The sequence below is a fragment of the Cheilinus undulatus genome, linkage group 21 (genome assembly GCF_018320785.1).
Source record: "Cheilinus undulatus linkage group 21, ASM1832078v1, whole genome shotgun sequence".
NCBI lineage: Eukaryota > Metazoa > Chordata > Actinopteri > Labriformes > Labridae > Cheilinus > Cheilinus undulatus.
In genome coordinates, this window is record NC_054885.1 from 6,167,337 (window position 1) to 6,189,382 (window position 22,046).

At 39.4% G+C, this 22,046-nt stretch overlaps 1 protein-coding gene across 3 annotated transcripts in view; it reads right to left on the reverse strand.

Annotated features, from left to right (window-relative positions):
- LOC121529430 (RNA binding protein fox-1 homolog 2-like) overlaps positions 1-15,119 on the reverse strand; it is a 114,167-nt gene extending 99,048 nt beyond the window's left edge. For 2 of the 3 annotated variants that reach the window (XR_005993579.1, XM_041817273.1), the window contains exon 1: positions 14,286-15,119. Coding sequence is in view for 2 of the 3 variants with exons in the window: in XM_041817273.1 (XP_041673207.1) it covers positions 14,286-14,540 (255 nt within the window). In the remaining variant the exon portion in view is untranslated. The remainder of the gene's footprint in view (positions 1-14,285) is intronic. The other variant, XM_041817272.1, reaches the window with a different exon arrangement.
- Between the last annotated feature and the right edge of the window lie 6,927 nt (positions 15,120-22,046).

A 22,046-nucleotide genomic window follows, 5' to 3' on the forward strand; every position in this document is an offset into this window, starting at 1 on the left:
TTAAAAAATGATACTTTATAGTTTTAAATAAATAAAAAATAATAATCATTTTGAGAGGTTTTGTGTTTTCTGGAGGTCCTGTATCTAATACAATATGTTAAACTAAAATTAAAAAACAGTTTAATTTCATAAAGTTGAGGAAGTGCAGAAAAAATGACTCCAAACATGAGCATGGTGTACATTCTCTGAGTGGTTTATGTTGTCAAAAGAAAAGTACTGTAAATGGCAAAATAGCCGTGGACTTCTAAGGGTTAAATGTAATACTTTTGAACCCCTTTTTTATGATCCTCTTTATACATTTTAAGACTCTTGCATCTACAATCTCTAATCTTTTACATTAGAAACAGTTTCATATATGTTTTGTGCTGATAGTGGGATAAAAATGTGACAATATAGAAAATGAAAAGACCCGTAGTTTTTCTTTTGCAGAGTGTAAATTAAAACACACTGACTGACACTGTTCAGTACCTGACAATGGAAGGTCTTATTTTTCTAACAACCTAGAGTGGCCATGCCGTGTTTAAAAGTACCTTTTTACAAGTTTGCACTTAAGTTGAATTTTTTGGCCATGAATGTTGTCAGTGTATTTGTGTAATTTAGACAGTGTGTCTGTCTTTGCCTGTAATTTCTTTGTTACCAAATTTGACCAATGAATCTGAAAAATTAAGACACTTGACGGCAAGTTTTAGTCACTGCAACTTTGTCGAGGTATTTGTGTGACTTAGAGTGAATAGAAGTGTGCATTAAAGTTTCTAGTACTGAAGCACTGCCTCTTTATTCCTGCAGTTTGAACATTGTGAGGGAGTTTGCCTGCAATTGCTAACCTATTTCCACAATTTTAGCACTATTTAGGAATTAAGCTGCTCTATTTTTGTGGCAAACATGTCTTCTACTCATGTAGAAGATTTAGTGAGCAGAGGAGTTTTTATGGATTAATTCTTCTTCTACTGACACGTTTGACTAAACACAGTTTTTATAAAGTTTCAGTACTTTTAAATACTATTGCTCATTAAAATAAGTCAAAAGTATTATTTTAATATCTAATTATGATGAATTTGACAAATCACCCTGTGTATGAATGTCAGTGTAAAACCAAACACAATTTCTGCAGACACTAAGAGGTTTAGCATATTACTCCTTCTCCTGAATTATTTCACTGTAAACTAACCTGATCATATTTTTGGTCATATAAAAAGACAAGAAAGTTACAATAATGCAGCTTGTCTGCTTATTAATAGAGTATTTAACAGACTGTTGGTAATCATATCTAAGAGATTCCTCAATAAAAGAAGCTGATAAAAGAAGATAATAAAGCTTTCCTGTGTCAGAGTTGGATGTGTTTTCTTAAAAACAGTTTTACTAAATCATTAATCATAAAAATGTCCAAAATTTAATCAACTTTATGAGCTTACATACTGAGCAGAGCCAATAAATCACTGAATGTCAAGAACAAAATCATTAAATTAACTCTGTTATTATGATCATTAACATCATAAATCATTTGTCATTTCAATAGTGTTGGTTTGCTTTTTAAAAGTGAGGTTTGTGCCAAATTTGACCAAAAAAATCCTTCACTGCATTCTTGGAATATTATGCTCACATGATTTGAGGTCATGGTGACCTTTGACCTTTATCTTCCAAATGTGTTTGGTTCATCCTTAAGTCAGAATGACATTTACACAGAAAAGCAGACGCTCAGTTACATGAAGCCCATTAGGATTACAAGAGAAAGATAGAGCTGTTTGCCTGAGTTTATAAAGGCTTTGCTTTTTTCAGGGGTGATTTCCTTTTTACAGAGAAAAGCTGCAAAATCCATCCCTGAAGGGAAAACTGTTGTAATGTGAGTTGTGTTTGCACCATCCTTCAGCCCTAAGAACAGTCATTCTGTTTCTTAGCATGAATATATCCAGATTAATCAATATACAACCACAATTCCCAAAAAGTTGGGACATTGTGTAAAATAATAATAAAAACAGAATGCAATTATTTGCAGACTTCATTAATTTCATTAACTATAGAACATAAACAACATTTTAGATGTTGAAAATGAGACATTTTACCATTTCATGAAAATATGAGCCCAATCTGAGTTTTGTGGCAGCAACACATCTCAAAAAAGTAGGGACAGGGCCATTTTTATTATTGCATACGGTCAGTAAATGTCTGAGGAGACCAGTGAATGGGGTTTTGAGTAGGGCCATGCAATCATTCAGAAATTAGATTAAATGGTGCAGCAATTTTCAAAACACAGAAGGTGCAATAGTTCTTTAACCTGAAATTTGTGTCAAAATACCAGTATAAAACTTTTTTTTGCAGCAGAGATGTTATGCATTACATATCACACATAATCCACAGGCATTTTTTAGAATAAGAGAATCCTATTTTTGTATGGTTTCTTATTAAATATGATATTTACATTTACATCTCATTCTTATCTGATGTAGGATTCTAGCTGCTCAGCAGTCCTGGGTCTTCTCTGCTGGATCTTTTCCTCTTATGATAATCCAGACAGATTGGTAAGGTCTCTCTTCCTCTGTGGGGCCATGCTGTTGTGACCGATGTGGTATGTGGTTAGCATTGTCTTGCTGAAATAGTCAAGGCCTTCCCTGACAGAGACGTTTTCTGGATGGGAGCATATGTTGCTCTAAAACCTCTCTCTACTTTCCAGCATCAAAAGCTCCTTTCCAGATGTGAAAGCTGCCCACGCCAACTGAGCCAGGAGAACAAGCTGGATTGTCCTCTCCTCTTTAGTCCACAGGACACGTCTGTGGTTTCCAAAGAGAAATTTCACTTTCTGATTCATTCGACCACAGAACAGTTGTCCATGTCACCTCAGTCCATTTTAAAAGAGCTTTGGCTCAGAGAAGACGGCAGTGTTTCTGGATCCTGTTCACATATTTCTCCTTCTTTACATTTGTGGATGACATGGTGAAATGTGCTGACAGACAATGATTTCTGGAAGTGTTCCTGAGCCCATGCAATGATTTTCAGTACAGAGTCATGCCTGTTTTTCATGCAGTGGCCCCTGAGGACCTAAGTAGCACAAGCATCCAGTATTGACCTTTGGCCTTGTTGTTGCACACAGATATTTCTCCAGATTCTCTGAATCTTATGGTGATATTATGGACTGTGGATGGTGGGATATCCAAAGTCTTTGCTATTGCAAAAAAATTCTGAAACTTTCCCACAATTTTTAGACGCAGTTGCTGCCCATCTTTACTTCTGAGAGACTCTGCCTCTCTGAAATGCTCCTTTTATACCCAGCCATCAAATTCAAAATGAGCCAGTATTTTTCATTAAACGGTTAAATGTCGTGGTTTCAACATCTGATATGTTGCTCATGTTCTATTGTGAATAAAACATGGGTGTATGAGATTTAAAAATCATTGCATTCTATTCTTTTATTTACATTTCACATATTTTCGGGAATTGAGGTTGTATACCGTGTATTGCCATATATCTTTTTTATATCACCAAGTCCTAATTTGATAAAGTAAAAGTTTCTGTTCTGCACCAAGACAGTTTACCCTGGCCCTACCTTGGAGTCGCTGAGTCTTGATTTACAAACCTATTATACAGGAACAAGCAATAGTAATAAGCAAAGCTTGTAGGAAACAGTTTAAACCCAACTTTCAACCATAAAAATAATCTGAGTCCATCTTCCTGATCTGTCCATTCATAACCTCCTCCCCTGGTCTGACCCCCTCCCTCTACTCTGGCCTGTTAAAGCGATCAGTCTGGTTAATGCCCTCTCCTTAATGAGCTTTGATCTCGTTAACGCCACACAAAGCCTCTTTACTGCCAACGATAGGACAAATCGGCTCTCCCAAACACACAGACAGACAGACAGAGAGGGAGAAAGTGCGTAGCCGCGCTTCATCCAAGCGGACCGCCGCTCTGCCTCCAGGGTAAACATCAATACTGGCAGCGGAGAGTGGAGGGAGAATAAAAAGAGATGGACGAGGTATGAAAGAATGAAGGAAACATGAGGGGAATACGGGAGAGGAAGTGCAGATGTGGAGGAAAAAAAGGATTTTATGAAGATTTGAGTGATGGGAGATGGATTAGGAGGGCAGAGAGGAGGGGAGAGAGAGGGGAGGGAAGCCTGTGAAGCAGGAGTCAATTAGCAATCTGGAAATATGCTCGAGGGGGGAGAAATCAGAGGACAGCTAGAGGGGAGCAGGGGGGGCAGGGGGGAGGGGTCTGTAGTTTGTATGGGAGGCGGGGGGGAGGGAGTAACAAAAGGGAGAGGAGGCTGCACTCTCATGTATTATTACAGAGCTGATTTACAGTCAGCATGGAAGGTCAGCAGAGAGACTAGTATGTTAATGTCTGAGTGCATTTATGAGAACGGAGCACACTCAGCTCATCCTCCACATCAGAACACACACATTTCAACCATGAGTGAGTGTGTGTTGTTTAGCATGATGCAAGGTTCATTTATTCATGCAGCCTAGCTCTGCATGTGTTTTCACCTTATTTGTTGAGTTCTATTCTTGTATGTTTTTTTTATTTCCAACAGCTGACAGGAAATCCTTTCAACATGCCTTATCACCTCATTTCAATAGAATAGGTATTTTTTTATCCCATGTTTACACTTCATTGTTTTGCAATTTAAGACCCATTTTTAGTCCATATAAACAATCCACAGCAACTCTCACCGGTGTCTTGATAGTGATCAAACAAAGTCAAAGAGATGAATTTGATCATACTGATTTTTAGATTAATTATGAAGATGAGTGCTGCACTGCTGCACCAGTCTGCTCTGAAACCATTAACTTGGGGCTAGGGAGAGCTTCCAGGTGTTTATTCTGTCAATTACACTGTTTAACGCTGTTATAAATTAGGAAATATGCAGGAGTGCATGTACAAAATGACTCCCTGAAGCCCAGTGATCCCCAGTTAATACAACAGGATTTACACATCTCAGGAGTCCATGTTTAGTCTGGTTCTCTGTGTAAATAATCCAGTAAAGGTTACCAATGAATAGGGATGGAGACTGACACCCAGTATGTAAAAACCTGCTTCTGGTTCTTCATCTGCTTAGATCAAAGCTGAAAATGCACCCAAACTGTCGGCCAAGTCCTCTTCATTAAAAATATTAATCCAACATTGAAATTCCTGTTGAAATCAGCAGGAAAAAAGTTAACTATCTCCATTCCCAGCATTAAGCTGTACTATTAAATGCTCTTTGATATGCTTTTTCTTTGCAATTTGTACTGCTTTAACTTTAAAGTACTTCCTGTGTGGATGACATCTGGTAAACCCTCTGGTAAATCCAGATTAAAGACAATAGCGAAAACACAGGAAAACAACTGCTTTGTAATGAAAAAGCTATTGAAATACCTCAAAGGGACATTAAACTATGAAAAACTCCACTGAGCCATCTGCAATTTTTTAAAGTGGAATGAGACTTTCTCAGGCGCAGTGGTGTCCTTATTTAACATCCCTGTGGGAGCAGGAAGAAGCAACGGTGGGTAGGATCCAGCTGCTGCTGGTAGAATCCCTACTACAGCTTTTAACTATGTTGGACCTACAAAGACAAGATAGCATGGGATTAATGAGACTTTAAAAGTTTGAATATCATTTTCAGAGCCTTAATTTATTATAATCCACACATGCATGCTGAAAGCCCCTGGTACTATCTTGTTTCACTGCAGAGCTAATTTAATGTATTTCTATATGAACTGTGCTGCACAAAAAAAGTAACACTTAAGTTTACAGTACAATTTTCATCATGCTTAGCAGCATGCAAATTAACAGCATAACCTCCTTATTACTGCATATAAATAGCAAATTATGAAGTTGTTTCACATTATGATTCATTCAGAGTAACTAAGGGAAAAGAACTATTCATGTGGTACAGCTATCTAATAAAGGCCATATAAAGTAGGCGTGTTAACCTCGTAATTAAAGGAATATTTCAGTATTTTTGAAGTTGAGATGATGAGGCACATAGCAGAAGTAGTTGTATTAGCCTCCAGTGATTTCAGCAAGCATGGCTCCTTTAAGGACTCTCTGCTCGTATCGGCCAGGAAGCCAGGCTATACAGCGTAACAGATGGGTACAGTTTCTCTGAGGAATTTAACGACTTTTTGGTAAAAATGGGCCACAAAACTATTTTGGCTTAAACGTACGCACTATTGAAGATTTTTGAAGCTCTTTTTTTTAACCAGAAAGCCTCTGTGATTTCGCCACTATTTTGCAATGCGAACTTCAGCTACCGGTGTCATGTTCTCACACACAGAGGCTTTCTGGGTAAAAAATTAAATGCTTCAAAAATGTTCAGTAGTGCGCATGATTGAGCCAGCATTGTTTTGTGGCCCATTTTTACCAAAAACTGAAGAAATTCCACCAAGAAATTGTACCCATCTGTTACGCTGTATAGCCTAGCTTCCTGGCCGATACAACCAGAGAGTCCTTCTTAAAGGAGCAATGCTCACTAAAATCACTGGAGGCTAATGCCACTACTACTGCTATGTACCTCATTCAACCCAACTTAAAAAATACTGGAATACCCCTTTAATGTGAAACAACACCCTAATTTGCATTTGCTAAGCAGTTATATGGAGGTTATGAAGGAAAAACCCTTAGTTAGCGGCCTAGTAGCCATTGATATGGTCTTGCAAAATACTGTACAAATAAGCTTTTAAAAATTACTAATAAGCAGTAAGTATGCTACTAATTTGCGTGCTAATCAACAGCTAATTAATGGTAATAATTAATGCCCTAAACTACAGAGTTACAAAAAATATCACAAACAAGTTTTGCACTGGTTTCAAGATTATGCCCTGCAGTACTTCATGCACTAAACCTAGCTTCGACTCCCCCCCTAGCTTCTTTGCTATGGACTGTAATCAAAAATGGACATCATGCCAGCTCCCCAAAACTGAAGCCAAAGCTACTGGAGCTCTCCCTACTGACTTTCAAGGGCACAGATCATAAGTCCCGCCTTGTCCATATTAACAGATGGGATATTGGTCAAACTATAAAACCAATATACATGTTTTTTTTTTCCCTCCTAACATTGCTGCTGCCAACAGTTGATTCTCATTGCGGATCTATTTCCAACTGTTCATTGTTCTGAGAAGTTTAATTTCAATTGGATATTTGATACAATAGAAGGGGGTAAGGAGGTGCAATTAATGTATTAATGTAAGTCTGAGGTTTTTATCTTCAATTTCGCTACAGAGCACATTTATTTCTATATGAAAAATACAGATAAAAAACTGCAAACAAATTCAGGGTTGCAGTTTAGCTACATGTATCTAGACGTAGCAACTGTAGCAAACCTTCCATGCTACCATGGACCGTAATAAATGATGGGCAACATGCCCGCTCCCCAAGAGTGAAGCCAAAGCTTCTAGAGCTCTCCCACCCAAGACTGAGAGTACAGATAATAAGCTCCACCTCCTCCATGTTAACAGATGGGACATGGGTTGAACTATAAAATTAAAATATACACAATTAATTTTTTTTCCATTGTTTCTGACTGCATAGATGGTTCACTGCTCTGAGAAGTTTGATTTTAAATGGATATTTGATGGAATAAAAAGGGTGTAACGACATGATAGCTTCTGCACCAGATTATCTGAATAGACAGATACACTATAAATAAATAAGGGACAATACAGTTTGCTATGTGTCCAATGCAAACTAAAAAATACTATCCACAAGTCTATAAAACACTAAACACAAATTAAATACATGCTCCAAAAAGCATGATTGAAGCAAACATTTCATGCAAAACAGCAACACTAACATCAGATGCAAGAATTACACAAACCAAAAAAATAAGCAGCATAACTGGTCATCAGAGCTGCAGGACTCCAGGACTGCACTTAGAAGAGTTTATATATTTGCATACTTTCTTAATTTGCTAGTCTGTTCTTCTAAAAAAACTGCTGGAGCGCTGAGAGCTTACTAAGCCTCCTAAACTGTTCTGACAATAAAACAGCCAAACAAAAGTGAACTAAATGTACTCCTTACATGGCAGACTAGCAGGCATTAGCTTTAAGACTAATTCTCTTCTTTTACCCGTTGAATAAGCTTTATTTCAACTCCCCATCGTCATTCAGAGCCTCTACTCCTGCTTATCTCTTCCCCCAGCTGATCATACCATCCATCACTTCCCTCTCATCCTTTATCGCCGTCCCTGATGGATGCAAACTAATGGCTTTGATTCCCTCTCTGTCCGCTCTCTCCTTGCCTCCATCCTTTATGTCTCCCTGCATCCATCCATCCAGGCCTTAGAGTGTCCTCCCCCCTGCAAATAATGTGTCCATCCAATCTACGGCGCCACGATAAATCACATGTTCGTCATTAACATGAGCCGAGGACTCAACATGTGAGAGGTTGACCAATCAGAGGCAGAGACGGGCACAACATGACTCATTCATACCATTTGGATGAGATGTTCTGGTACCGACAAGGTGAAGTTTAAGGGTGCTATTCAGAAATTGTACTGCACTGATGAATTCACTAGTTCAGATACAAAATACTCCGTTAAATCAACATTTTCCACCAAAACTCTACCTGGAAATGTGATTTTTATGCCAGTTCCTTGTCCTGTTTGTTTTTGTACAGGAAACTATGGTAAATGAAACCAAGCATGTTTTGTTGGAGTTGGATCTGATACATTTTGAGCAGCTGATTATGCAGCGGTTACAGAAAAGAGGAAGAGACGGAAAGTCCATCTCCGCTGAGGCTGAAACAGGGAAAGGTTTTACATTCTGTTGGCCTCTGAAAGAGACATGAATAAAAATATGTAAATCTGATATTTCCAAATGATAGCAAATAGATATGATGAGTTTTATCACCATCTGCAGCCATTTATCTCACTCTACAGTAAACACAATACTGATGTATGCATTACTCAGAGGCTGGCTGTTACCCGATGCTACCCAGTGGGCAAATCACTGAGCTTGCAGCCTAAGTTACATTTTGGGCTTTTCCACTATGACAGTCTAAACCAAGCCGTACTGATTTACATTTCAATGACCAGTTTGGGCACGCAAGGCTACGCCTAGTCGCACGTAGAATGGTCCTGCACAGGAGCACAGCCCAAGCGTACCTGCCCAACCTTCAAGCAACATCTCAGCGGTTCATCATCATACTGGGACGCCTCGGAGACGTGTAAAAGTAGCATCCGTTACACCAAACTTTGAAATACCGGCAGGATTACCAGCAAAAGTAGAATTAACTTTGAAGAAGAAACCAAATGGTGTTTCTTCTTCTTCTGGGGGAACAAAACAATGCTTAACGAAGCGCAGTTATTTAACATGCCTTCAAACGGGTAGCACGGTTGTAGTGGAAAAGCGAATTCCCTGACGCGCTGGGCTACCATGCCGAGTCAAACCAAGTAGAGTTAGGTCACTCAATGTGATGGAAAAAGCCCAAATTAGGTGCTTTTCAACTGAGACAACAGGATCTTTACGTAGCACTGGGGTAAATACTCTACCCTTTGAAAAGCCCCTACTTTTGGAGTAGTACTTTCCAAAAGCCCAGGAACTTTGGGGTTGAGGCTGAAGTGTCCGAATGTAAATGTCTCTCTTGACTTCATTGGTTAAGAACAGACTTGGGCCTGGCCGAGTCAAGATGCCTGATTTGCTTGATCCTCCTGGGACTTTGGACCCCGATGAAAACGCACACAACAGTGGGCCACAGGAGAAGTTCCTAGACCTAAAAATTCCTGTACTTTTGGTTGAGAAGCACCTAGGTTCTGTCTGCTTAATGAGGTGCAGTTATTTAACGTTGTCGCCAGCTTTAGACACGCCCTCAAACGGGTAGCTCGGTTGTGGGGGAAAGCAAATCTCTTGCCATGCCAAATCAAACCAAGTAGAGCCAAGTCACTAAATGTAATGGAAAAAGCCAAAATTAGGTGCTTTTCAACTGAGGAAACAGCTCTGGGACTCTAGCCTTTGAAAAGTCCCTGCTTTTGGGGTAGAACTTTACAAAGGCCTGGGAACTTTGGGGTTGAGGCTGCAGTGTCTGATGGTAACAAGGTCAACAAATCTCAGATTTAAATTTCTCTCTTGACCTCGATGGTTTTAGGACAGACCGAGGCCAACTGACAGGGATGGGTACGATTTGAGTTTTATCTATTAACAGTAAATGAACCACAGAAATGCACAAAAGGAACCAGTAGAACACGGGATAAGAAAAGTGGAGAGCTAGCCTTTCATTTTGGGTGATGGTGAGTCGCATTGGGGGGTGGTGGGTTATCGAAATAAAGTACCAGTACCTGTGTTGTAATTTTGATCCAGGTAGTATTGGTTGTGTTGGTACCGGTACCATGCCGGTGCCAAATTTCGAGATTCATCCCTGCTGGATGAGATTGCCTGATTTGCTTGATCTTCCTGGGACTTTGGACCCCAATGGAAACGCAGACAACAGTGGGACACAGGAGAAGAGAAGTTCCTAGACCTAGAAATTCCTGGCACTTTTGGTTGAGGATCACCTAGGTTCTGTCTGCTGAGGAGGCCTCTGTGTAAACTTCAGGGCAATTTAGGCTTTAGTGATGCACTGCTGCGTCAACTGAAAACTAGTACTGGCCCTGCTGCAAATGATCAGCTACAGAGGCAAATAATGCAACATGTCTGTAGCTCATGTGTGTCTGCTGCTATGCATGAATTAAAGGCTGACAAGCAAGTTTATTTAGTAAAGATAGATCAACCGTAAAAATAGGTACATTTAAGAAAACAGGAAGTACACAGTAAGTGTTAATGTTACCATTCTGTCCCCTACCGTCTCTGTCTTTCAGTCTGCCTTAATCCAGCTCCATCCATTCATCCACGCCTGCATCACTTTCGCCTACAGTCACCCTGACCTCCTTCCCTCTCCAGTGCTCGGCGATCAATACGACTGATGGGCATGAGAGAATTCCCCCACGCCACACTGCTCGTTGTCACATCATCTCCACCCTGCAGGGCTTTAACCTCTCCCTATCATCAGTATCCATCCTGTATGAGTCTTGGCTTTACATGAGACCTATTTGTCATTGCAGCGGGTCGGCCTCACAGCCAATTAAAGTATTTGACCAGTTCCCCAGGATTCAATTACCTGCAGACGACCTCAAACCAAGTCTGCCTGCCCTTCAACTACTGTTGGAGCTGTTTTCCTGCACAGAAACACCCCACGTCAGCTAAAAATGTCCCCCTGCGCAGCTGGATTACGGACACTTCAAAGCATGTGCGTGTAGGTGTAAGAATAGTGAGCAGAGAGAAATAAATAGTAATAGATCCAGGGAGAGCAAGCCAGAGCGATGCACCCCAGGCCTCAGCCCCCCCCATTTACAGTAATATACTCAGATTAGTCCTTCAGAGGCACCGAAGGCTGCCGATGCTCTGCTGTCTCAGCAGTCGAGTCATGAAAGCAGGGAAGACCCGAGTTAAGGAGAGAGCCCCCCTCGATCCCCCTTCACCAAAAGGCTCTGTTCTTTGTCTTTCACTGGGGGTGACCCCTCCCCCAATCCAATGTCTGCCTCTTGCTTTTAACACCTAGCGACAATCAAGAGGAACGGGGGGGACAAACACACACAGAGCGATAATGGCACATGCGGTGTGAATCAGAGTTGGATGTGATGACTCACTTTGTATCATCATCAATGATTCCAGGGATTTCACGGATGTGAGGGAAATACAGGATAAAGTAGCACTGGTCAGTCATGGCAAAAATCACTATCCCGACTACTTTAATGATGCTGAGACTATGCTGAATATGTATGTCATTTACATATATTTACAGCTCATATAGGCCAACATCTACAGTCAATAAATTGGTTGTAAATATCAAAGGAAATATCCATATCTGCGGTTATGAATAATTCAGTTCTTAAGCAAATATCCGCCAATACAGACATCATGCTGATAATATCATGCAACCCTAAAAGGACTGCCTTTTTTCTTTCAGCTCTTTCCCTGTTAAAACTAGCTCAGAGTGTGTGCCATGGCTCCCTCTGCTCCTCACTTAAATTAAAATGAGAGCCGTTTTAGTGGGAGGGGCAGAGCACATGCTGTGCTGTAAGAAGAAAGGGTGTGCCCTAGTGCCGGAAAATCAATCAAATTTAAATTTCAATGACAATTTTGGCCTCTCAGGGCAATCGCAGAAAATAATTATATTGTAGTCTGCCTACTGTGATTTTCAAATTGAATAAAGTTTAACAATCATTTAACCTGGAATGTGTCACAATACTACATTTGTTTTGCATCATCAGCAGAGATTTTACTCTCAACACACTGTGCAAACATTCATGTGTCCATTCTTTTAAAGAACAGTTTGCAAAACATCCTACTATACTTATTTTTGTACACCTAAAAAATAAGAATGGCATAAAAAAAAATCATTTGGACACTCTTGTAAATGAGATTTTTGATGTCAATGAGGTCTTACTGATTAAATACATTAAAATAAAATAATTCCCTTCATTGCAACAGTTTGTATTTGCAACTGCATGCAGTGTTGTGCTGCTTTTGTCAATAAATGTTCAGTGTCTGTTGTTATGTTTGGTATTCCACCTCAAATGCAAACTATTTTATGTATTTATACTTTAGAGAAGTCTGGTATTATGCATGGTATCTGTATCTGCAAAGTCAGCTTAAAAAGCTGGTTATTTGGGCGCGGATGGCCTGGCGGTTCTGCCACACCCCATGTAGGCAACTGTCCCGGGTTCATCATAATCAACTTGGTGCAATTTAGAGCACAATCAACAGATCTATCTAAGCTGAGATTTTCTAATTATTTCCCTAATTTCTTAATGATGGTTCTAATTTTAACTCTTATTGTTACTAAAATAAGGTCTGTCCCTCAGTGTCTACCTGCAAGTTGTCATTCTGTTGGCTTATCTGCCTTTATTTAGATAGGACAGCAGAAAAGAGACAGGAAATACGTAGAGAGAGAATGGGAGAAGATGTACCAAAAAGGGTCGAGACAGGGAATCCTGCCTGCGACCAGTTCGTTGAGGATTCTGGACACGGGCGCCTGCTCTACCCACTGATCCAAACCAGCCATCAAAGATTTATGATGGGGATTTTTTGTCATTATTGGAGGGACGGGACAGCAGATAGAGTTGGAAATGGGGTGAGAGAGTGGGGAATGACATGAGGTGAGGCCGGACTTGAACTCGACCACCCACGTATGTGGGGAGTGACCAAACCACATGACCATCTGAGCCCCTATTAAACTCTGTTTTGTATACAATGTGAATGTAATACAAAGAGCTGGTCTCGGCTTAAATCAGTTTGGAAATATTGTTATATCAGATCTGGCAAAAATCCATTACTCTGCATCCTTTCTTTATTTATTTGACTTTTTAAATTTATGGCTTATTTTTCAGAACCATATGAATCATTTATAAATGACAACAGTCTTAGAAAAAAACGACAACAGTGCAACAAAAATGTCAATCTGGGTAACAACGAACAGGAGAGGGAGAAAGTGCAAACTAATCTCATCCCATCCCCTTCTCCTTAACTCACTGATCGTTACAATTGCGATTTCTTCGATTTAAACCTCAACATGCATTACCACGACACATAATTCTGCTGCCTTGTTTATCACTCAGCCCTGCAAAATTTGCAGCATCACATTTATATCTATTAAGATTGTTTGACTGTGATGCATGCAGATGTTGAAAAAGTGATGAGTAATCATAAAAATCATGATCTCAGAATGAGTGGTCATAATCCTAATGATGATTTTCCACCATGGCTGAGCAGCCATAGTGCTGTCCGTTTACCACACATGGCAAAATCTGAGGACAAAACAGGCATAGCATGTGGCACGTTTATTCTTAATTATTTTGTTTTCCTGACTCTAAAAATGCCCAAATCCTGACAGATTTAAATTGTAATGGCTCAGCACAAGCATGTAGAGCTTTTTAGAACATGTTAGGGAGCTGTGTTTGACTTAATGAATGGGTTTGATCCTTGCTGTGCTGTCATAGCTATGGAGCCTGTATCATATTACCTTTGTCTGGCTTGGTCATGCTGCCTCACTGAGCAGCTCGGATACAGTGTTTAACCACCATCACACCTATTTATAAAGCACACATGCCTCCTTTTGGGTTAAATCTTCCTCTCTGTGCTGGAATAACACTGTAGATGAGGTGGGAAAAGCATCAAACATGATCCCCATTAGGTTCCCTTGCTGATGCTTGGGAACAAAAGCTTCCACAGGAGGAGAAAGGGGGAGGGCAGAGGAGGAAGACTTCCCCACAATGAAGCCTGAGATGGAAACAAAACGGTACAGGTGAGGTGATGCAGAAGTGTTTACATTGCTCTCCTTACCTGTCCAATGTCACCCACGACACCTCCAGTCCCGTCTATCCTCGGTCTTTTGCACTCAGCCCCGGATAAGTCAGTGAGGGCAGCGGCTGTCTGAGCGTCAGGCTCCGGGTCTCCTCGCTTCATCCCGCGGACAGCTGCTGGACCTCCGGCCGCGTTGGAGAGCGCTCCTGCGGCTGTGTCAATGTCTCTTTCCCGGTCCATTATCCCCCGATTAACGGGTAGCATTATAGAAGCAACGTCGGTCGACATTAACATTGGACGGCAGACAGTCACCAGGAAAAGTGTGATTTATCCACAGCTCGGTTCTCACAATGGATTCAGCTTTCCCCAAACGGCTGATTTTGAGCTAATTTTCATCAATAACGGCTGTTTTCTCTCTTTAATGCTTCACTTTTCACCAGCTAGAGCATCATAATCAAACTAAGGTTAACTTGACGCTCTAAGAAATGTGTTTTCCATTAAATAAAAAGTAAAACAAAGCCAAACAGTGACCTATTTTTAATAAAGATCACACTGACTCCTGGATGCCTGACAAGCTAATTAGCTAGCTAACATTAGCCAGCGTGCTAGCATTACATTCCGCTAGCTCCCTCTTTATAAATGTGGCTGCCAGCAAGAGAAAATGTTGGGAATTAGCGCTTCTCCTTCTCCTTCTGTAAAGCCGGTTAGTCCTCTATCCTGTAGCCTCTTGGTGTGCCTGAAGCCCGGCTGTTGTTCCCTCTGATCTCCCCTCTGATTTCAGCCTCTTCTCCTCACTCCTCGGGTCCTTCCCTCGCCGTGGAGCTCCGCCGTGGATGTGTCTGTCTTGGCGTGCAGACTTGGCTGAACACGGTTTCTTTCCCCTGGTCGGAGCCCCAGTCTGTGTGAGCGGAAAAAAAAGGGGGAGTGTGGAGCTGATCCCAGGTCAGATTTGTTCACGGACACCGGGGGCAGGGAGAGCGGGTGGTGAGGTGAGCTGGGCTGGTCTGAGGTCTGCGTTTCCTCCGTCTCCTTCTCCTGCTTTTCCCTAAACCCACCACCTCCTCCTCAGAGCTCCCCCTCCTCCGCCACTCATTTTAATGGTGTGATTCTAAATAAATACACTTTAAACTTTACATAACTAAACATGTCAGAATAATTACAGCAAAATAAAAAAAGGACCCAGTTAAGAAACAGGAAACAAAAAAGGAAAAATCCTCGTTTATAACAATGTAAACTAGAAACAATGCAATTTAAACAGCCTAAGAAAAAGACAACTACAGTTTTTAAAAGGCAACAATTATCAATAGACAAATAAATAAGAGTGTAAATTAGAAAATTTGAATTCAACTTTTACCAAATTCTTGAAACAGTGTGACAAGCCGTACCAATAGGCTTTCTTTTTTTTCAAGATCTTTTTATTAGTGGCATATCTTTAAGTGTAAATAATTAAGTATGTAAATAAAAATACCGGTTTTAAAAATAAATGGAATTATGTACGATGGAAAATTAGAGATTTTTTTCTAATCTCTGTTCTGCAGTTTATATACAGTATAATTATAAAGAAATTATTTACATTGCAGTCATGTTTTTTATGTTTTTGCGCCCCCTGGTGGAAGATTACTGCAAAGAGAGAACTGCAGAGTTTTTGAAAGAATAAAAAAGGACTTCTTTCTTGTGAAATTGATGAATTGTTGCATAATCAGCTAAATGCTTAACTTTAGATATATGATATCTACTGGAAATGTAAATGAATATGTGCCTGAATATTCAGATTTACCTCTAAACATTTTAGAACAACGGCATCAAATAGAAAAAGGATTCAATGACGAAAGAGAAGAAATGATTAAAGCAGTGTTACTCAACCCTGCTCAACCAAAATTGTTTTTTAAAAAATACCTTTGCAAGAGTCACAATCTAAGTGGGTGAAAGTGTCAATAGAAATAAGTTAAAGCTGACAAAATAGGTGAAAAAAGCTGCAAGAAGGTGGCCAAAAATGGGTGAACATGGGTAAAATAAGCAAAACAGCAAAAACTGGGTGAAAAGTGACAAAATGTGGAGAAAAAGTGGCAGAAATAATGGTTAAAAGCAGTAAAAATGAGTGAAAAGTAACTTAAATTGGCAAAAAGCAGCAAAAGGGTGGGGAAAATGAGTAAAAAATAATTAAAATTAGCAATAATGGTTGAAAAAAAGGCAAAAACATGGCAAAAAAAATGAATGAAAAGTGACTAAAATTAAATAAAGGTAGCTAAAAGGTGGGAGAAAATAAGTGAAAAATAACTAAGTTTGGCAAAATCAGTAGAAAGGTGGGAAAAATAGTGAAAAATAACTAAAATTAGACAAAAGCAGCAAAACGGGGGGGGGGGGGCAATTAGGGAAAAGTGACTAAAATTGGCAAAAAGCAGCAAAAAGGTGGAGGAAAATGAGTGAAAAGTGACTAAAATTGACAAAACGCAACAAAAGGTGGGGGGAAATGAGTGAAAAGTGTCATGTTATGGCAAGAGGCACCTTAAATGGGCAAAAAAAATCAATTCACGATTAGCAGGACAAAAACTGGTGATAAAGGGCAAAAAAATAGCAAATAAGGGCTATGGAAATATGCAGACAAAAATAAAGGATGACAATTAAGTCTGGCAATTAAAGCCTGATGTATAAGTGTGGGAAACAAATTTCAATGGATAAATCTGCTTTAGAACAACGGCATCAAATAGAACAAGGATTCCATGAAGCAATTAACCAATTAATTGATGCAATTAATCTAAGTGCAATCATGATGCCAGTCTGTGTGATTACATAAAAGTCTGTTTTTGTTAAAGAAGTAGTTGAAAGGTTTTCAAAAATGTTTGCAGAAAAGCAGAAAAGTTTACAAAAGCCCTTCTGTGGAATTTTGTAGAAGTACTTTTTTTAATTTTGGAAAAAAAGGAACATTTTGATCTTTTGTAAATATGAAGTTATTTCCAAAAGCAGTGCTGGATTATCTCATAAATGCAATCCCAAACTGCCATGTTGCCCAGTGTAATCACAATCTCATATTAGCATTTTACTGCAGAACTTTTGATCAAAATGTCTGGAACGTTTGTCACATTGTTGAGTAAAATGTATAGGATGTGCAAAAATACAGTGGATTCCTTCACTTCCCAAATCCATCTTTGAATTTATGGCACATTTCTCAGTGTCAATACAACAAAATATAAATAAAAGTGGGTTTAAAAGACATCGAAAAGGCGATACATGATGAAAATGTGAGAAAATGTCTGCGATCTCTGTTTTTGCAGCCTTTTTGGTGCTTTTGCACCCCCTGATGGAAGGTGATAGACATTTCAGGAGAGGAGAATTGTAGATCAATTTTAAAAGAATTTAAAAAAAAACATTATCAGCTGGATTTTATATAAGTGTGATATTTTTACCTGCATATGAGTAAAAATTATAGAACAATTAAATTAAATGGAAAAGGGTTCAATAAATCAATCAAACTTTAATATGGCACTTTTCACACTAAGCAATGTAGCACAAAGGGTCTGGCCTTCCTCAGACTGTTGCCACACAGTTGGAATCATAGCATTGTCTAAAATGTCTTGGTATGCTGAAGCATTAAGAGATAAACCCTGAGAAACAGCCCCATACCATCAGCCCTCCTCCAAACATCACAGCTGGCACAGTGCAGCTTCTTCAGCAGTCCAGGAGCATGCTCATTAGGTTAACTGGGGACTCTAAATTGCCCGTAGATGTGAATCTTATTGTGCCTTTTGTTTGTTTCTGTATGTCTGCCCTCTGATTGGTTGGCAACCAGTCTAAGGTGTACCCAGCTTCTCACCCAGTGACTGGTTCCTGCCCCCGTGGCCCTGAAGGGATATAAGTGGTTTGGATCAGGGGTTCTCAACCTTTTCAGCCCACGACCCCTGAAATAAAGATGTCAGAGACCAGGGACCCCCACTGTACCTGAAGGTGGCTGAACACAGTCATGCACATTCAAGAAGAGTCACGTAGAGACAAGGTCACCCATTAAGGGGGAAAAAATGGCCCAGCCAAACTGGGGGCCAGCAAAATCATGGTCCACTGTAAAGTTAAGCTGTGGTATTTTAGATTTAACCTGAATCACAACCACTCTTATCAAAGAAGCAAATATGTTTTTAATTCGTTTGTGTAGTAAGTAGCCCTCTTAAAATGTAAATCCTTCTGTTTACTACAGAATTAAAATACATAAAAAATAGTTAAATGGGTTAATAATGGCAAAAAGTGATGGGAAAGGTGCTGAAATTAGAGATTAAAAGTAGCAGAAATGGGAAAGAACTGCCAGAAATTGGCTAAAAGTGGCAAACAAACAACAAAACATGGGTTAAAGTGGCATAAACAGGCATATTAGGTGGTAAAAGGGGATTTAAAAAGTGGCTGAAATGGTGTTGAAGTAGCAAAATTAAGAGGAAATTTGGTGAAATGGGATAAAAAATTGATATAATCTGGCAAAAAGGGTTAGCTAATGCAGAAATAGGCAGAAATGGGTGTATTAAATTGGGAAATGTGGCATTAAAAAGTGGTAAAGAGGGGTTAATAGTGGCAATAATGGGCCAACAGAGACAACAAGAGGCAAAGAGTGGCAAGGTTTGATTTAGAATTGGCAAAAATAGACAGAAAAAAGTGCTGGAAAGGTTTTAAAACTGACAAAAAATTGGTTTTAAGTGGCAAAAATGTGTTGAAGTTGGCAAAATTGGTGGGAAAAGGTGATGAAAAAGGGTTGGAATCTAGCAAAATTGGTAATAATTTATTCAAATATTCCTAGTTTCTTTAAGGCATATGATACATCATAACTTCCTCCTAAATTGCATTAAATTGTATATTATATTAAATTAAATATAAATATAGTTTGTCAGAAAAAAAATCTTTTTATCAAAGAAAGGAGTGAGCTCTTACCTGCAGTCTGATTTTTCAGATTTGATTTACATTGCAGTCATGTTTTTGATGCTGTTGTGCCCCCTAGTGGCCACAAGAGACACAGCATCTTGGGGAATTGCATATCAATTTTGAAGGAATACTTGACTACTGTGACTGCTCTTTTGTGAAATTGTTGTCATACAAAAATAAAAATATACCCCCAGTTTTGCAGAAATGTTTCCAGAGGAGAATCCGTAATAACTCAGAGAGAGAAACCCAGCATCTCTGCTTTATCACACACTCAAATGCTCAGTAACACCATTCTGCACCCATCCCTCACTTCACCTGCCGCCTCACAGCAGATGATTACTGTCACTTCACCGTGATGTGTAAATGTGTGTGTCAGTGTGAGCCGAGAGTGTTGTCTATTGTGTGTGTGTGTTTGTTTTTCCAAACTCTCTGACTCACTCTCTCCCTCCTCTACCTGTCCCTCTGCCACCCACTGAACCTGCGATGATGGACGACACAGAGGTCACATCACTCCGCACGGCCGCCTGTTTCACTGAGGGAGGTTACGGGAGCCTGCAGGAGCCATTATTCTCAGTGAATGATTGTAGACTGCACAGATCAGGAGAAGATACTCCCTGTGAGAAACACGCTGAAGTATCAGAAGGTACATCTGTATTTTTAGGGCAGCTGGTGTGCTGGAATTTTGAATTTGATGGGAGCAACACATCTCAAAAAAGCAGGGACAGGGCTATGTTTGTGTGCAGTCTGTAAATGTCTGGGAAGTGAGGAGACCAGTTGCTGGAGTATTTGGGAGAGGAATGTTGTCCCATTCTTGTCTGATGTAGGATTCTAGAGGTGGTTGAACAGCCATGAATATTCAAGAATAGTGCAGACAAGGTTGTCCATAAGGGGGGAAAAGGGGGAGGTTTCTGGGACCCAGCCAAACTGGGGGCCCATGGAGATCAGCAAAACCATGGTCCATTGTGAAGTTAAGCTGTGAAAACCATATTTTATATATTTGGCCTGAATAATAACCACTCGTATCAAAGACTCAAATATCTTCTTTTATTCATTTGTGTGGTCTTCTTTAAATGAAAATAACTTTCGTAGAACAATAATTAAAATGGGTTTAAATTGCTATAATTGGTTAATAATGGCAAAAAATGTTTGGAAAGGTGGTGAAATTAGATTTCTAAACAATATATTTGGGATAAAGTGGCAAAAACAGACACAAAAAGTTGTAAGAGGGGACTAAAAAGTGGCTGAAAAGGCTTTAAACTGCAAAACAATTGGTGGAAATTAGGTGGAATGGGATGAAATCTGATATAAACTGGCAGAAATGGGTTAACTGTGGCAAAAAAAGGGTTGTAAAAAGTGATTGATAGAGGTAATAATGGGTCAACAGAGGCAACATAAGTCACAAAGTAGCAAGAATTGGTTTAGAAGTGGCAAAAACAAGCAGAAAAAATGTTGGAAAGGGTTTAAAATGGACAAAAATGGGTGTTAAGTGGCAAAAATGTGCTAAAATTGGCAAAAATTGGTGTTAAAAAGTGATGAAAAAGGGTTGACAGTTGGTAAAATTGGTGTAAAGTGGCAACAGTGTAATTTAAAAAATACTCTTTGTTTTTATAAGGCATCTGGTGACCCCCTCAGAGTGTCTTGCGACCCCCAAGGGGGTCCCGACCCCAAGGCTGAGAACCACTGCTCTAGATTCCCTGAATCTTTTGATATTATGCACTGTAGATGGTGGGATATCTAACATCGTCACAATTTTATACTGAGGAACATTTTTCTGAAATTGTTCCACAATTTTTAGACGTAGTTTATTCGCGGATGGGTGAACCTCTGCCCATCTTTACTTCTGACTCTGCCTCTCCAAAATGCTCCTTTCATACCGAGTCATGTCACTGACCTGTTGCTACTTAGTTGTGAAATAATCCTCTGTTTTTCATTAGTTTCCCTTACTTTTCCAGCATTTTGTCGCCCTGTCTCTACTTTTTTGAGATGTGTTGCTGTAATCAAATTCAAAATGTTTTTATATTTTTTCATGAAATGGTAAAATGTCCCAGTTTCAACATCTGATGTGTTGTTTATGTTCTATGATGAATAAAATGTGGTTTATGAGATTTGAAAATCACTGCATTCTGGTTTTGTTTTACACAGCGCTCCACCTTTTTTTTTTTAAATTGTGGTTATAAAAGAATGTTTCCTTTCATCTAAAATTAAGATATTTCAAAATAACTCTTTAAAATTGTTAACCACATTTTATGTCCTTTAAGCTTAACAAAGTGGAAAGCCTACCAAACAGAATTTAAACTTTAAGTACATTTTTAAGGGCCATTGTTGTTCAAACTGTGGCTGTAAGAAGCCAAACTTACCCTTTTTACACTTTTCAAAGAATGAATTATTGATATAATGATTTAAATTGTTAATTGGCTTTATTTTTGCTGTTTAAAGGTATAATATTTGAGGGTTAATAGTAGCCTATGTATCCCTCTACTTCAGAAAGTGTGATAAAACCATTAGGACTGTACAAAGGTCATACCTACAAACATAAGGTATGAATCAGTGTGATTTTAATACATTTCCGGTCATGGTTTTCTTTCTTTGCTCTCAGCTTGATTTAAGTTTCATTTTACACCTAAGAAAGCCCAGCCTTTTCCTCGCTTTTATGCTAGCTAGTCTTCACAACAGGCTAATAATAACTGCCAGCTCCTATATTTGCCATGAATTCATTCATATTTGCACCATATCCGATCAGAGAAACAAAACAACGTTGTGCTTTTAATCTTTGTGGGTTTATTTTAATTCCCTAAAGCTACATCCTTACGCATCGGTTTCGTTTCCTCAACTTTCTTCTCCCCTTTGGGAACTCTCTCCAACCACCACAGCTGCGTGAGCTCCTTCACTCATTGGTGCTCCTTC